General features: G+C 45.8%; 1 protein-coding gene across 1 annotated transcript in view; it reads right to left on the bottom strand.

Moving 5' to 3' along the window:
• GABBR2 (gamma-aminobutyric acid type B receptor subunit 2) overlaps positions 1–13,921 on the bottom strand; it is a 293,156-nt gene extending 279,235 nt beyond the window's left edge. The window contains exon 1 of the mRNA XM_081920031.1: positions 13,434–13,921. Coding sequence (XP_081776157.1) covers positions 13,434–13,757 — 324 coding nt within the window. The 5' untranslated portion in view covers positions 13,758–13,921. The remainder of the gene's footprint in view (positions 1–13,433) is intronic.
• Positions 13,922–17,139: the final 3,218 nt, after the last annotated feature.

Here is a 17,139-nt window from a genome sequence, read left to right as displayed (position 1 = left end):
TGAACAATGCCAAACGAAAGCTTGCCCCACACAGCAGATCTTCCATGCGATGCGAGGGAGGGAGGGAGCATTTGGGTATGTTTGAGGTTGCACTCTTGAGTTCATGCAAGATAACAGGGAGACCCTTCAGACCTGGCCAGTACCATATGTGAGTTGAGGGTGAACTCAAGAAAGCACCCCAGAATCATCCACAACGAACATGAGTTCCACAGCAAACATGCTGATGTGAAAAAGGCCTCCCTCTCGTGACTGAAAGCCTCAAAAACTCAGCTCCTGTCGAATGAAAGACACATTTTCCCACATGTATCTAATCCACTTAGATACTATTTCTTCAGAGGGTGAGCTGCATACAGACATACTGGGGACCAAAATACAGGCAGAAGCAGAGTATTGTGAGATGATGAACCTGCGTAGTATCCAGGAAAATCCTGCTATTTTTATTTTTAAATCCTACCTCCAAGAAAAACCTTTGCATGCATGTTGCCCTCAAGATACTAACAAACAATGGTAATACAGAACATCTAATCAACAAGAGCACTCACCCCCTGGAGCTAGAAGTTTATCTGAACAGAAGCAAAGACCTTTCTGCTCCCCACTCCCCCCTTGATGGCTGAGACCTAAAGTGGAGGGCAGCACTATAGGGGACTCCAGGGGTCACATACCGGCAGTGACCTTTGCCAAAACGAAAGTAGTCATGGTCAAAATGGCCCCCCAGGCCTCCTCTACTATCAAAAGTCCTTTCCCTCAATCTACCATAAAAAGCCATTCAGGTATAGCCGTGCCTCGCAGAATACATTTTGTCAGTGGTTCTAGCACCTGACAATTACGTTGTGCAACGTAATTAGAATGAGATATTTAGTATCACGCTGCTCCAGCACCGACTAATAATCTGTTGTGGTTTTAAACATACGAATTTATCATTTCATAGCACTTTCCCATCAATTGCCTGCTGAAAATAAAAATGAGCTGCAACCAAAGTTTCCAAGGTGAGCTTTAATGCATACCTCCTGAAAACCAATTCAGGGCCTATACAATCATCAACCTGATAAGATTTGCCAGTAAAAATAACAGATGCAAAAGAGGGCAGTGTTCCTGCATATTTCTCAATATGTGTAGAAACGAAACATTCACCAAGCGCAGCTTCATCATGACATGTTAAACCCGCCAAAATTCACTTTTCTACACAAGCATGAAAAGACAGACTAGCCCTGTCTGTCACTGCATCCTGATCACTTCTACTTCCGAAAAGCTACAGAGACAGTTGTGGATCAGATTTAAAAAGCAATGCTTAATTCAGTCTATAACTACCACTGTATATTATTATTATTATTATTATTATTATTATTATTATTATTATTATTATTATTTTGTTTATTTTGGATACATATGAAGCTGATCACAGACCCATCTAATCCAAAGTCTTTTCCTGGTCCTTTTTTTTACCTGAGAGCTTTCAAAGTTTAATTAGAGGAGCTAGAGACTGAACCTGGGACATTCTACATATTTTCCCATACCACATTTGCTTTTTGTTCCATGGGCTGATTCCTAAGTAAATGTGCACATAACTTCTGTTGTGACGTGGGGTTTGTGATTTCAGCTCTCTTGACATAATATGCTGGAGACAGTTCTCTAGTAACACTTCTTTATTAAAGCAAACAAGACTGAGACCTGAGGAGGGGAGAGCTACATTTATAGGGACAGGGAACTAGCTAGAAAGGATACATTTTGGAGGGAACAATATCAGGCAATCACAGTCCTGCCTTTTGGAGGAAACCAATAAGACAGAGGATCCAAATACAGCAGCTTAAATGAACCAATAGTAGCTGTACCCTCTGGAACCAAAAGCAAACTTTATCCTAATGCAAATACAGACAATACTAATACAGATATAAAATCCTTTGACTCAATACACAACAACTTCAGCCTTAATGTATTAATGTCTTCCTCATTAGGGGTGCCCTTTTAGGAGGCAATCATCCCCCACCCACATGGTTCAAACCCCATCCTTAAAAGGGGAAAAGTTTGTGTTCATCATGTACTCATCACATTGCTTTTAAATACCTTTTTTTTTGCTTCTTCTTTTTTTTTTTTGAATGCATCCAAGAAACAGACCTTTGAAACATGCTGTAGATCTTGTGTCCACCAATCTCATTGCTCTGTTTTCCCACAAATGACGCAATGCACATAAATGATTTTTAAGGCATACTTGAGACATTGAGACATACAAACTTGTATTTCATTGAATATAAACTGTGCAGTGGTGCCATTTTGATAAAGTACCGCACCTTGTCCTTTGATATGACATTTATATACCACTAGGACAGAAAGATACTATAGATGTAAAGGACTCCTCTGCTTTCAGCTGCGTGAAACAGAGAATTCCACAGGGCGCAAATGCTTCATATATAGAAAGTGTCAGGTTCACTCAGTAGCATCTCTACGTAAAGGTATCACAGGTAACAGTGCTGAGGGGTGGGTTGGGGGCAGGTCCTTTGAGGAGCTGCTCCCTGGGGGTAGATAATTCTAGATTAGACGGATCAATAGTCTGACTTAAAATTATGAAATGTCTTATATTAGGAGACAGGCAGGATAGCTGTGGCTGTACAAGAGCCCTGCCCTGCTTTGCATTTGATCATCCTAGATGCTATTTAAAAGTATCTCAGGTTCAGACACCACTGTAATCCACAACAGAAAGTATCAGAGAGAAAATTAAGGACTCTAGAACTAATTTGCCTTGTCGCACAATCCCCTTGTACATGAGGGAACTGTGGGGGAGAGGGACAGTAACAAACTCTAAAGGGTTTCGAAACAACACACAACCAAAATGTTTTTAACAAGTGCATTAGAATTTACCTGAGTGTCCTTTAATGTTACTTGGAGTTCGTAGTTCTTCAGAATCCAGTGCCTGCGTAAATGTTGCAAGGCTATATGAACTGCAGGTAACACACCTGCTGTTAGGTTACCATGCCCTGTAAAATGACTGACAGGTAAAAGCCCAAGAATGGATACGAGAGTGCGAGGTCGAGCAGTAGGTCGCTCCTCCGAACATCTGATCATTAGCAGCACGCAAATTACCAGAAGGCCCGTCCTCCATTTCCAAGTAAACATATTCCTCAGACTTCCTCTCTGACTTCCTTCCTCCCTTTAGAGCTTTCATCTCTAGAGCAAACAGGACCCAGCTTGTCTGTCAGTCTGACATTTTGAAGTTGCTACTTCCTTGGGCTGCTGTGTCTCTCTAAGAACAGAGCTAATTGTTATTAAAGGATAAACTGCTCTCCAAGGCTGGATTTTCCAATTTGGACAGTAATCCTGCTCACAGCAGTGCTGCTGTGAATCAGTTCCTCACAAGAATAATTCTTGAGGCAAACTGTTCTGCCAAGTCTAATTTTAAATATTTGTCATTTTGGACATTTCGCTAGCACAATTCATCACCCCCTAGTTGACAAATTTATAAACATATTAGAATAATAATTCTTCAGGATACAGATCTGTCTGTTCATGGGAATTTTCATATTTTAAAATATCATTTTTGATGTTTCTGCACATCAGCAGGCGTGCAATATTGTACGAAAATGTGTGCATACCACCTGCTGACTTCTTCACATCAAGCTGCTGCTAATATTTCTCTAGCTCCAATGGGAAGAGCTCCGCACCAAACATGGCAGTCTCAAGCCTTTATCTTCCCTCTTGCAGCAAGCACTGCAGCTCATCTGTGCAGGCTGTTTAATGGCTCAAGCTTCCAGCTTGCTAACAGGAGAATCTTATTTCCCACATGGTCACCATTTACTTTGGCCTGTCATTTCCTGCTTACAAAAAAAAAGTATAAGGAAAGGGGTTGTTGGTTTGTTTTTAAATGCCTTGGTGAGAGAGCCTGAGATCTGCACTTGCTTGTGTGGCCATACGCTGCTTCGCTCTTCTTCACAGGGATTATGAAACATTCCCTGGTTACATGACTACATACTATTTTTCCCATCAGGATACTTGCCTAGCAGAGAGGAGAATTAAAGTTGCCTGGGAAACCACACATTTAGGACATACAGGTTTCAAGCTGGCTGGTTTTACAAACTCAATTATCTTCTCTTAGTATTTAAGGCAACTGCACACCTATACACACTTAACTGGGAGTCCATCCCAGTGAACTCTAAGGGGCTTTCTTCTGAGGCTGTGCACACCCTACTCTGAAGCACATTCTTTCCCCTGAAAGAATTCTGAGTACAGGAGTTTGTTAAGGGCTGCTGGGAACTGTAACTCTGTGAGGAGTGAGCTACAGTGTCCAGAACACTTTGAGAGAAAGATGCGCTTCACAGGTGCTTTAAAGGTGTCTTGAGTACACGGCCTGAGTGGGCATGTATAGACTTCCACTGTGGACAACTGAGACCTGATGAAAGGCATGCAGAATAAAGTCACCAGCACTGGATTCCACATAACTAAATTCACACAGTATTGGTATGCAAGCAATCCATGGCCCTGGAGCACTTTGCACAGACTTGCTAACGCAGCAAATGTAAGAACCAACAGCCTGACTTATACATGATGCCAGTCAGAGAGAATCCCACATGGATAAGTGTTTTGTTAAGTTTCTCTCACACTACCACACACAAAATCACTTATAAACTGTGCAATGATGTGGCATGGAAGATGTTCTGTTTAGACATGCATAGGCTCATAAAATTAATTAGAAACATAATGAATAGATACACTACCAGTCAAGTTGGGCACTGGGGATTTCTTTTAGCTGTCAGATTGCAGTATCAGGGTCATAACTGCATTCAATTACGTGTTCAATGGGCAATGTTGTTGTAACTATTAAAGTTTTCAAGCAAATGTAATTTGAAGTTTGCCAAGCAAGATAGGATTGTGACATCACAGCTCCTCTTTCAATGCAGGAATTAGTAGAAATTGCGAGGTGCTATCTGGCACGGATGTATAGAAGAGACCAAATAACTATTTCTTCCTATATACATAAAAATGTAAGGCAGTCATCATGCAGCCTCCATTGGAGGATTTGTAGTGCCTCATCAAAATCCTAGAGTTGCATGAACACAGGGCAGGCAGGGTTGGCGAGAAATGTGAGCAGGTGCAATAGCCTACCATAAATTTACCTAGTCTGCCATACATCTGCAATAAAAAAGAAAGAAAAGTATCCACACTCTTTACCCATACAGTGGCACCTCGGGTTACAGACGCTTCAGGTTACAGATGCTTCAGGTTACAGACTCCGCTAACCCAGAAATAGTACCTCTGGTTAAGAACTTTGCTTCAGGATGAGAACAGAAATCGTGCGGCAGCAGTGGGAGGCCCCATTATCTAAAGTGGTGTCTCAGGTTAAGAACAGTTTCAGGTAAAGAACGGACCTCTGGAACGAATTAAGTTCTTAACCCGAGGTACCTCTGTATTCCTGATTGCATGAATGGCAGTTCCCTCGTCCCTCCACTGATATTCTGTACCTTTAGCAACTGGATACCAAGTTGCTACCTGGGTTTTGCCATACCCTCCGGGAATACCTTGGGCAGGCTACAGTCTTCCCACCTGTAATATGGGGATAGTAATTATAGAGTTGTTTTAACCTTCACTGAATAATGTGCATAAAGCAATGGAGCACTGGGGAGGGAAAATGTACAACTGTTAAAAGCAGCATATCTTATGGGGAAAGGACTGCAAACTTCTTATCCTCAAAAGGCCTGTTATGTCAAGACAAGATCTTTGTGGCCTGCAGAAAATGGCAGGTTGACCAGAATAGGCAGGAGAGAGAAAGTCCAGTTCAGAACGGAATAGAGTCCCCATCTTCCTCATATCTAATACTTCAGGTTGCTCACCTTAATGAACTAACAGGTGACAACTGAGCTAATCAAATGGCAGAAAACAGAACAGAATAAACGGCAAATGGATCAACAATGGTCACAGGATCAAAATCATGATGCCGAAAAAAAATGTTTCAGTCTTTCCTAATCTGGTAGCTGCCACATGTTTTGGACCACAACTTTCAACAGCCCCAGTTACCAAGCTAGGCATTACTGACCTACAGCCATTATTCTTTTTAGTACAGATACTGATTGGATGACTGTTGGCAACATATTTGATTCTGAAATTAAAGAGGAAACCCTGTTAGATTGATCAAAAATACAGTCAAATCAAAACTGGAGTGATTTTTTTGTTGTTGTTCAATGTCAGTCAGGCCATACTGGGATGCAGCCCTGAACTTTGTTTTAGAACCCTATCTAGGGACCCAGCTACATTTATTTATTTTACCTTATTTTATTTATATCCCACCTTTTCTCCAATGAGCTCAAGGCAACATATATATGATCCCCATTCCCAATGTTATCCTCACAACAGCTTCATAGCCAAGTGGGGTTTGAACTTGAGTCTCCTGCTTGCTAAGATAGTTTTTCTCCAGTTAAGAAAGAAAAAGTGCAACCAGGCATGTACTTCATTAACCACAGGTTTCTCCCAAACAGCCAGCACCAGGCATCATGGGATCCAGGCAGGAATGAACCAGAGCACCCCTTTATAGATACTGTACTAATTCCTCCCCAAAATGCATGAAATTCTGCGCATAAGCAAAAACAGTGCTAATATATGGAACACCATGCCCCTGATTCTAAATATGTGCAGGTTTCTGTAACTGTGCCATAAACATGAGACCAAATCCTCAATTTACTTTTCTCTCCAAATGGTGTACAGAATTTTCATAAGGCCTTAATCATGCTTTACAGAGAAATTAAAGCAACTGCAATAGATTAGGTCCTGATTTAGAAACATGACCGTATTATTTCAACTTTCTTTTCAGTGCTATTGATTAGTAGAAATACAATTATTTGTAAGCGCATGCTAAACTTATTTGCTTGCAAGATGAAAAAGGCTGCATTCTATTCCTCGTGTGCTGCTAAATTTAATCTCTTTCATTAACGCATTTGTTACTTCATTAATTCATTCGGGCTTGTAGCCCATCCCACCCCAAAACCTTAGGATGGATAACTTTAAAAAAAAAAAATGCCTCTTTAGCCTTGCCACCAAACATGACCCTGAACAAAAATGGTGCTTAATGCTTTTGAATAAAAAATTCATTAAGCCAATTTAAATATTGGGTTTAATTCACTGAAATAGAACGACTTCAAATTCAGGCACAGCACTGAAAATGACAGCATGTCACAAATCATTTTTAAGATAAATTTATTTCACATTCAATATTTTCTGCGCAGTGTTTAAAAGATCCTTGCCACAACCCTGCACACATTTAGGGTGTTTAAATCCCGGTAATTAAGAGCTAAGCAGTCTGTCTGCAGATTTCAGCCTTTGAGTTCAACAGCCCAGTATTAGAGCACATTAAACGTAAAGGGACCCCTGACCATTAGGTCCAGTCATGGCCGACTCTGAGGTTGCGGCACTCATCTCGCTTTATTGGCCAGGGGAGCCGACATACAGCTTCTGGGTCATGTGGCCAGCATGACTAAGCCGCTTCTGGCGAACCAGAGCAGCGCACAGAACCACCGTTTATCTTCCCGCCAGAGTGGTACCTATTTATCTACTTGCACTTTGATGTGCTTTTGAACTGCTAGGTTGGCAGGAGCTGGGACAGAGCGATGGGAGCTCACCCCGTTGTGGGGATTCGAACCGCCGACCGTCTGATCGGCAAGCCCTAGGCTCTGTGGTTTAACCCACAGTGCCACCCACGTCCCGTATTAGAGCACATTACTTCAGAGGAAAGAGAGCTGGTGCGTCTCTTTTCTCTTTCCCCTCTCCAAGTGTCCTCCTGAACTTTCCTGGAAGGAAGATGATCCAGCCACCACTTCTGAGCAATGAGCTGTCATTTCCAGTGCCCACCCACTGCTTGTCCCATTGGCTTCAACCTATTGAGCAGGGCAGTGCAACACTGTACTTTCCTGCTGAAGTTCCCGTGGGGGTAGCCTTATGCTCTGTGAGTAGATACACGTGAATTACTACCAAAGTCCTAAATTCAAAGCCTAACTTTTTGTTCCCTGTGTTAGGACACAGAAACTGTCACGTGATGTCCTGACAAAACTGGACCTGACGACTCATAAGCCAGATCATTCTGGCTATCAACCACACTTTCAAATAATGAGACCAATGTTCTCGAAACTATGGAATGTAAGCCAAAATTTGTCAGACAACATGTAGGGCCACCATAAGATCTTGTTATTATCCCAGGAATGGAGGAGAGAGCGCTTGTGCTGATGCCTCAACAGAAAAACAAAATCACCTTTTAAAAACAATTTTTATTCGGTATTTAAGAAATAATCTGTACAATTTACCACTCACAGTGCGGTACAAGGCACCAAACACACCCACCCATTACAACTCAGTTCAGGTAAGCACAGCCTATCACTTTTTCATTCATTCCTTATGTAACGGAGCAACTAAGAAATGGACGATATTAACCTTTCTGCACACAGAAACCTCTGACAAACTTCTGTTAACAGCAATCACTATATATCAAGCAATTTATAATGTTTAATAAATGAATCCTAATTCAATAAAGCAAGGATATATTAGCAGTATGTGATTTTTACACTGCTGGGCAGCTCCACTTTGCCAGCACAAGTCTCAAGAGATCTAGCACCACGGACAGCTCCACAGTCATTATTTCTTTTAGTACAGTATTTGCTTCTTATTTCCTATATGTATATCATTTTTTGCCTTGTATAGAAGAAGAGGGCAGGATTCAACTAACTTGTTGCATGAGCAGAATGAGGTGAGCTCATGCAATGGGGCTTTCCCCCTTCTCTTCCCCCTGCACCCCCTAAATCTGTTCTGTAAGGCTGGTGAAAATCCATCATGGGTTTGGGGGCACACATAGGAAGAGAGTGGGGGAAAGTCCCATTACGCAAGTTGACCTTGTTCCACTCATGCATACCCACTTAGCGTTACACTGAAACCCACCCATGGCGTCAGATGTTTTAGCCACAAGATCTGCCTTTAACCCTAGCCAGCAGCAATATGACCCACATTTTCTGTTAGGGGGCATCATTTGGTATTGTTCATATCACAACACAGTTCAGTCAGTAGAACACAAGGCTCTTAATCTTGGGGTCATGGGCTTGAGGCCCATATTGGGCAAAAGATTCCTACATTTCAGGGGGTTGGACTAGACGCCCCTTGTTGTCCCTTCCAACTCTACAATTCTAGGGCAAACAAATTCATTGGGAAGGAAATAAAGGATACAGTCTTGCTCTTGGAAGTACTCAAGATTAGACTGTAAAATACAATGTGCACTTTAAGAGCAATTGTTCTGAAAATAAATCTATACATTACCTATATCAACCCAAGTCAAAGAATCACAGTCTTTTGTTGTTTTATATCAGGGTTGGCCAACTCTCAAGAGACTGCGATCTACTTTCAGAATTAAAAACCAGCAGTAATCTACCCCCGTTTTCAGCTCAAAGCTGTTTAGCTTTTTTTAGGGGTTAAAAAAACTTTTTACAGGCAAGGGACAAAGGGGTAAGGTCGCTCACAATAAGATTGCTATGGATGAAAACAGCAGCACAGAGAAAGCTCCGTCTTCCCTTCCAGAGCTCATACAGCAATGGAGGGTGGGCCGAGGGGCGGGGCAGGAGTCAGTTTTAGTGATGCTAAGGAAGGGAACCAAAGATCGACCACAATCTACCAAAACCTCGCAGGGATCTACCAGTAGATCGCGATCGACCTGTTGGACATCCCAGATTTATATAAATGAGATTGTGCCCTTGGCATAGATACCTATTGAACAGGTTCATCTGATAAACCTGTTTAATAGGTATCTATGCCAAGGGCACAAATCCATTCAGAATGAAGTACAAGTCAGCTAGCAAGCAACAGTGCATTCCTGGGAAGTAATTGGTGGAAAGTAAATACAAGGGAAAGCAACGCCCTCACCCGTGTCATCCATTCATATACACAACCTCTTTATGTTAGAAAAAGGTTTTACCAAAAGAAAAAAAATGAGACATGCAGTGCTGGGTGTCACTGGTTTGTGCTAACACCCCACCAGTTGAAGACCACTGGCGTAAGATTGTGCATGCTCCCCTACAAGGCCACCAATCATGGTAAGCCATTTATGCGTGGAGAGACTCACACTCATGCGCTTGTCACATGTGACATGGCTCTCAGAAACTATACAGTTCCGTTTCCTACATCATAACTAGCTTCTTATAGTAAAAAATTCATGTGGCAAATACTGGAAAAGACGAGATAGCTACATCTCTTCACAGATGCAAAACCTGCTTAATGCCTAGAACACACGCTTCCTTCCTTTCCCATATTTCCATTAGCTCAACTTGTACATTTTTTCCTATTAATAATATGTTTAACATCAGTAAATGAGTGAAATGTATGTTAACAAGCATGAGACTACTCAGAAGATCAAAGTCTGCCTTGGTATTTTACAGGATTTCTTCTCTGGAGTACAAAAAAAAGGTGCTGGGTTTTTTTTTTTTAAAAAAGGATGTTACTAAACCCTCATGCTCCACTTGGAAAAAGGAGATCCACACACAGAAGCATCTTCCATGCATGGATCTCTGACAGTGGATCGGGAACCTATGGCTGAACATGAAAATTCATTCAGATGCAGATGTCGCCTCACTGCATTTAGCAATACAAGCATTCAGATGTGCAACCCATCCACATTCTACAGCAACTAGAATCAGAATGGCAGAGTTGGAAGGCAACACAAGGGTCATTTAGTCACATAACTACCTGTATACACAGCTAAAACTGGAATGGGAGATCAACAACAAAAAAATGCATTTTCCTTAATATTGAAACATGACAGAAAGATTATATATACTTAAACTTCTCAAAGATCACAAGTAGCTCAATTCCAACAGTAATCATCTGTTCGTTAGATTCTATGAATCTACGAAAGAATGCATCCTAAACGAATGACTGGAATCTGAATGTGTGACCTAACTCCAGGGACAGCCTCATCTGAGGTTGATGTTGATGAGATATTTAAGTTCTGCCTGTGGTGTTCTGTCTGTGATGGTAACATTCACATGTGCACACTCTCAGCTGATGCTACAGTTATCAACCAAGGAATGCATGTGAGAATCAGTCTTGGGTCTCACTTTTCCAAAACTCCACATTTTGCAGATTGTTTAATAGTGGGAACCTATGCATGACTGCTCAAAAGTAAACACTATTAAGTTCAATTGGATTTACTACCAGGCAAGCAGGTCTAGGATTGCAACCTATATCTTCTCATATATGCTTACAAATGTAACCTTATAGAAACATAACCCTCCTTATTTGAATTTCAGATTGTAATGAATGTTTTCAAAATCCCAAATGCTTTTCAAGTAAATTTGACTTTTTTTTCATCTGACGTATGAGGAAATAAGCAGGCGCCTACTTGTTACCATTACAATCTCATTTTCAAGCCATCCATTCAAATAATTTACACCAAAGGTGATAATTTATGGACAAATATTTATATTTGTACAAAAATAAATATCATAATCCCCCTGCTTTCAGTTTTCTACAGATAAGGAATTACAGTCTTGCTTTGACCACAGCTGTACCCTTGCTCAACACATAAATTCCACATAAGATTGTTATTTTAAATGCTACTGTCCCTTGATTTCCTTTCTAAGCAAATGTGGAAAGGGCATTAGGTTGAACGATGCAGAAAATATTTAAATAAAATCAGTAATTTAAAAACCAAAAGATGCAATGAAGTATATGACAGCAAAGCATGTTCGTTTGCTCCTGATTTGTATTTCTACCAAATACCAAGTGCAAAATGGAAGAAGCCTACATGGTGTCACCTTAAGACTAATTTTGGACGAGGACAGTTAACCTTTCTTCTCAGTAGTCACTCTTTACAGCAGGGTTATCTTGGCAGTGATCGCCAGGCATAAGTATTACATAAGAAACTGCTGCCACCTTCAGGAAAGGTCCAACATTGAATCAGCATTTATTTGCCGCAAACACGTTTGCTTGAATTGTGACCAAAAAAAATCCAAGCACAAAACATTAAGACTCCAACGTGTCCGCAACAAAGCCCCTCGATTAACTTCGTGTGAATGGTCAGGAAACGAAAACTGAGCAGCCTAAGGAATTCTCTGCTGAGCGCCCTGCAACGGTCCCTTGCCCTTGGCCCACCCAGCCTAAGTGCACAAGACGTGTTACCCAGCGTTTACAGGAAGAATTATGCATGGCAGGCAAACGACGACGACGACGAGGGGGGAACTGCAAAATTAACTCTTTCTGGGCACTGGCTGATTGGTTTTGCACAACCGACTGGTGAAAGAATGCCAGCCTCGCGCACTTTCCCTCTCCATCCCTTCCCGGTTTCCCAACGAGCCTCTCTGTTTCTTGTGCGCCGCCGTACCTGCCAACCAGCTAGCGCGAACTGAGACAAGAGAGGAGAGTGCGCCAAGAGGAGCGCAAAGGAGAGGACGCTCCAAAGGGGGCAGCGTGTCCACGGATCACAGCAGCTGCTCCTGAGAGACGGAGGCGCCGGCATCCTCCTCTCTTTGCCCCCTCGCATCGCTAAAGGGGGGAGGGCAAGCCACCCCACCCGCCGCATCCCTCTCCTGCCTGCCTTCCCCTTCCCCGCTAAGCGCTAGAAATCCGACTGGCCTCCCGCTCGCCCTTCAGGAGTTCACGGAGAGCATCAAGTGGCGCTCCAAGTACGCAAACGCTGCAGCTCAGCTCAAGCTCAGCTATGCGGGTGGCCAGGCGCCTGCTCGCGGCTCGCCAACCACAAATCCCTGACGTGCATCTGTTGCTTAAATAACGGGCGGCGCTTTCTCGGCACGCCAAGGGCTGCAGGTTTGAGCCCAGGCTGCTGGGCCAGGAAGCAGCTGCCCGCGGGAAACCAGCTGCAAATTCGCTAAACACCAGCCTCTGGTGGCGTGGTGGAAGCCAAGCCACTGAGCATGTCAAAAGGGGTGGGGGCAGCGCGAATCAGATCCGAAGTGATCCCGTTCCAAACAGCTGGAGCCTCTTCGAAATGCCTTTTTTCCGCCTCGCATCGTTTCCATCCAAGGCCAGCCTCTGCTGCTGCTGCTGCAGCGGGGGGAAAGGGCTCTGGAGAGGTACACAAACACGGATCGGAGTGATTCCCTTTGAAACAGCTGGAGTCCCTTGCAACATGATTTCCTCTTTCCCTTTTGGACTTGCCCAAGGCCAAGCGCTGCTTCTTGCAGCACAGCATCTAAATTATATATGCATTTAAGGCACCGAGGAGGAACCCAAACAGGAACTCGAGTGACTCCATCTAATGGGGTGGCCTCCCCTTGGAAGCACTCATCCTGCCACCCCATGCCAAACAGCTGGCTGCAGGTCGGCATCCAAGGCTCTGGCAGAGGCAGGTCCCACCTTCTGCCCCATCCATCCGGCGTGAAGGCAACGGGACTGTGTCGCCCTCCCCCCCCCACCGAAAGGTGCCCGGCGCTGGCCACGCCGAGAGAGCCCCCTGCCGCCCCACTCACCTCGGTGTCGTAGTAGCGCAGGTCCAGCGAGTAAGGGTCGAGCAAGGACTCGTTGAGGATCTGCTCCATGGCCAGTTGCATGGCCGGCAGGACCCCCCGGCCGATCCTGCCCTTCTCCACCGAGTCGCTGAGCGGCATCAAGCCCATGATGGCGATGGGGGTGGTGGCGGCGGCGTTGGGCAGCGACCCCGCCGGCGCCCGGGAGTTGCTTCGCGACCAAGCCGAGGAGACCAGCGGCGGCGGCGGCTGCAGGAGCAGCAGCAGCAGGAGCAGGAGCAAGGCAGAGGTGGTGGCCGCGCTGGGCCGCCGGGGCAAGGCAGGCATCCTGCGGGAGAGGTCAGGGGGGCACAAGCACGAGGGCGCCCGCTGCCCTCTGCCCGGCAATGGCCCCGGCAGGGAGGAAGGGGCGCGCACGCTGCGGCCCCCCCGGCTCTAATCCTCCTGGCAATGGCGCCGGCTCCTTCCTCGGGGCGGCCAAATGGAACCACGAACCACGAAGCAGCAGCCGCTGCCCGCCACCCCCGTTTCCCACCCACCCCACCCCCAAGTCCACAAGCGGCGGGCGAGGGCGCCTCCTCAGCCCCTCACTCAGCCGCAGCCAGGCTGGGCGAGGGCGCGCGCTTCCCTCCCTGCTCCCGGGCAGGTTCCGGAGGCGACGCGTAAACGCGACGAGGGCTGAGGGGAAAACAATTGGGGCGGGAGGGGGGTTCTCGGCTCTTCCACAAGGCTGGGGACGCTAGTGCCGCATTCCCCCGGAGCCCTCCCGCCGCTGCCGTGCTGCTCCGTTGCCGCCGCCGCTGCAAGCAGACGCCACGCCGCGCCACACAGCGCGCGCAGAGTGGCGCGCACAAACCGGCCGAAAGGGGGGAAACGGCGGCGGCGGCGGCTGGATGTAGTAGGCGAGAGCCCCTCCGCGCGCCCGCCCAAATCCTTCTGCCACCTCTCGGCTCGCGCTACTGGGCTTCTTGGCTCGCTCGCCCGGCTCCTGCCCTGCCTTCCTCCCCGGCGGCGGGAGAGGGCTGGTCGGCTGCCGCTGAGGGACGGCGGCTCTTCTGCTGAGGAGACGACGCACACCAACGCGAGACGCAGGAGGAGATGCAGGGTTTGGGCACGTCCAGCAGCCCATTGGAAGGCGGGCTGGGGCGGGTGCGAGAGGAAAGAGGGCCGCTGGGGAAGGCGGGAAAGGGACGGCTTGGCGCGAGGCCTCTGCCCCTTTCCTCGAGGCGGTGGCGCGCTGAGGTGCCCCTCTCTTGCCTCTTTCACACACACGTGACGCACGGATTATTATTGTTGTTGTTATCGTTTCTTTGTTTTGGTTTTTCAAAGTTGGCTGGGCACAAGCCAAGGGGCGCTTGGGGAAGACTTGAGGCGCACCTATTCTTTCGTTTCCCTCAGGAACAATGCACTTTTCCCCATTAACTTCCTCTAAACACGAAGAGGTGAACCTGTGCGGCTGTCTTACTCTCATTTATTCCCATGTCTTGTTCCTAGGCTCGTGGCCTAGCCTCCAACTGTCTCCTCCAGGCCTGCGCAAGGCATGGCTTGCCAAGCCAAAGGCAGCCCATCAGCCATGTTTTGAGGCCTGGCAACACCTCCCTCCTTTCCTGCTCTCTCTCTCTTCCCGCATCTGAGGAAAGTAGCAAAAACAGGAGGCAAATCAAGCCCTGGCAAGGCGCCACTCATACTTGGGGAGCCTGTTTGGATTTATTCTGGTTTGGGCAGCAGCACCTCAAGTTCTGTTACCTGAGAGACTTCAATGAATGAAAGATAGCCGGGACTGAGCCTGGAACTGTTTTTCCATGCCAGGCATGTGCTCTCAGCCTCCGAACCAATGTCCCTCCCACATGTCAAGTGTCCTTGGCAATGTGTCTTTGCCTACACCAAGCACAGCATCACTGCACACCATCTGTGTACCGAGGAGAGCCAGTCAGCTCTTCTTTTCGGAAGCAAAACTGGAAGGTTTTTTGTAGCCTCTGAAAAGCCGCCACATACAAGCTGGTGGGCTGATCTCAGGTTGTTGGGTCGGAAGTCCCCATTTACTGGGCGCTTGCTGCCTTCCCAGTGCTGGGTTTTATAATTCAATACATTCTACCCAAAATGCTAATGAATCCTGTACTTTGCTATTAAGATTCCACCAGCTGGAGCCCTTAAACCATTCGCAAACAGAAACAAATATGACACCAAAGAAGCCGTGTTGACATGAACAGCTGCCTGGAAGGGAAGGAGAGCTGTGAAATACACCAGGAAAAAGCAGCAACTTCGCTGTGTTATTAAATGATAGAATTGCAGAGTTGGAAATGACCCTGAGGGTCATCTAGTCCAACCTCTTACAATACAGGAATCTCAACTAAATAATACATGAGAGATGGCCACCCAACCTCTGCTTAAAAATCTCCAAGGAAGGAGAGTCCACCACCTCCCGAGGGAGTCCATCCCACTGTTGAATGTTTCTTACCATCAGAAAGTTCTTTCTGAGGGTTTCTTGCAACTTGAAGCCACGGGTTCGAGTCCTACCCTCCAGAGCAGAAGAAAACAAGCTTCATCCTCCATGTGGCAGCCTGGTAGATATTTGAAGATGGCTATCGTATCTCCTCTCAGCCTCCTTTTTACCAGACTTTACTAAGGCAGTGGTGTGAACATACCCTGGTCACTGGTGACATTTTGCCACATTGAGAAGGGGCTTGTGCACAGTTTAGCCCCTCTATTCACACAGGAGTTGTACGTCCCCACCTCAAAAACACTGATTGGTCTCCAACCAACAAGACGCAAACCGCCATGCAAAACCGATCCATCCTGTAAGTTCTGTGTAGAGCTCTATGCACATTGCTTGGCAACAATAAATAATTAGCCTGTGGAATTCAGTGCCAAAGGTAAAGGTACCCCTGACTGTTACGTCCAGTCGCAGACGACTCCGGGGTTGCGCGCTAATCTCACTCTAAAGGCTGAGGGAGCCGGCATTTGTCTGCAGACAGCTTCCGGATCATGTGGCCAGCATGACAAAGCTGCTTCTGGCGAACCAGAGCAGGGCACGGAAACACCATTTACCTTCCCGCCAAAGCGGTACCTATTTATCTACTTGCACTTTGACGTGTTTTCGAACTGCTAGGTTGGCAGGAGCAGGGACCGAGCAACAGGAGCTCACCCTGTCGCGGGGATTCTAACCGCCGACCTTCTGATCGGCAAGCCCTAGGCTCTGTGGTTTAGACCACAGCGCCACCCGCATCCCTCATTCAGTGCCATAGCATGTGGCAATTGTCACTGCTTGTTTTTGCTTCTAAGAGAAATTCACAGAGCTTCTAGGGAGTTGGAGTGGGGGAATAGCAAAAACGGGTGGCAAATCATGTTGTGATAGCTAAATGGATACATGTCCATTGAAAATAATGCAGGAGGCATTTCCTCTGTACATGACTGTTTCATTCTTCCTATCTACCATGGCAAAAAGCAAAGAGAATTGTCTTCCTGGATAAGATCAAAGTCTGAGTTAAGTCTAGCATGCTGTTTGCAACAGTGGCCAAATAGGTATCTCTGGAAGTTCACAAGCAACATATAAAAGCAACAGCCACTCCATTGTTTGTCTGATGCAACGACATCTCTTTGCAAACAGAATGCTGTACTGATACTGTTGTTGATCTGATCCAGCAAGGCAATCCTTAAGTATTTAATAAATAAACATGTTTCTTACAAATGCACAATGAGTATCTGTAAC

This window comes from Podarcis melisellensis (genome assembly GCF_964234715.1).
Source record: "Podarcis melisellensis genome assembly, chromosome: 7".
NCBI lineage: Eukaryota > Metazoa > Chordata > Lepidosauria > Squamata > Lacertidae > Podarcis > Podarcis melisellensis.
Note: the sequence above shows the minus strand (reverse complement) of the source record. Positions and strands in the feature narration are given on the sequence as shown.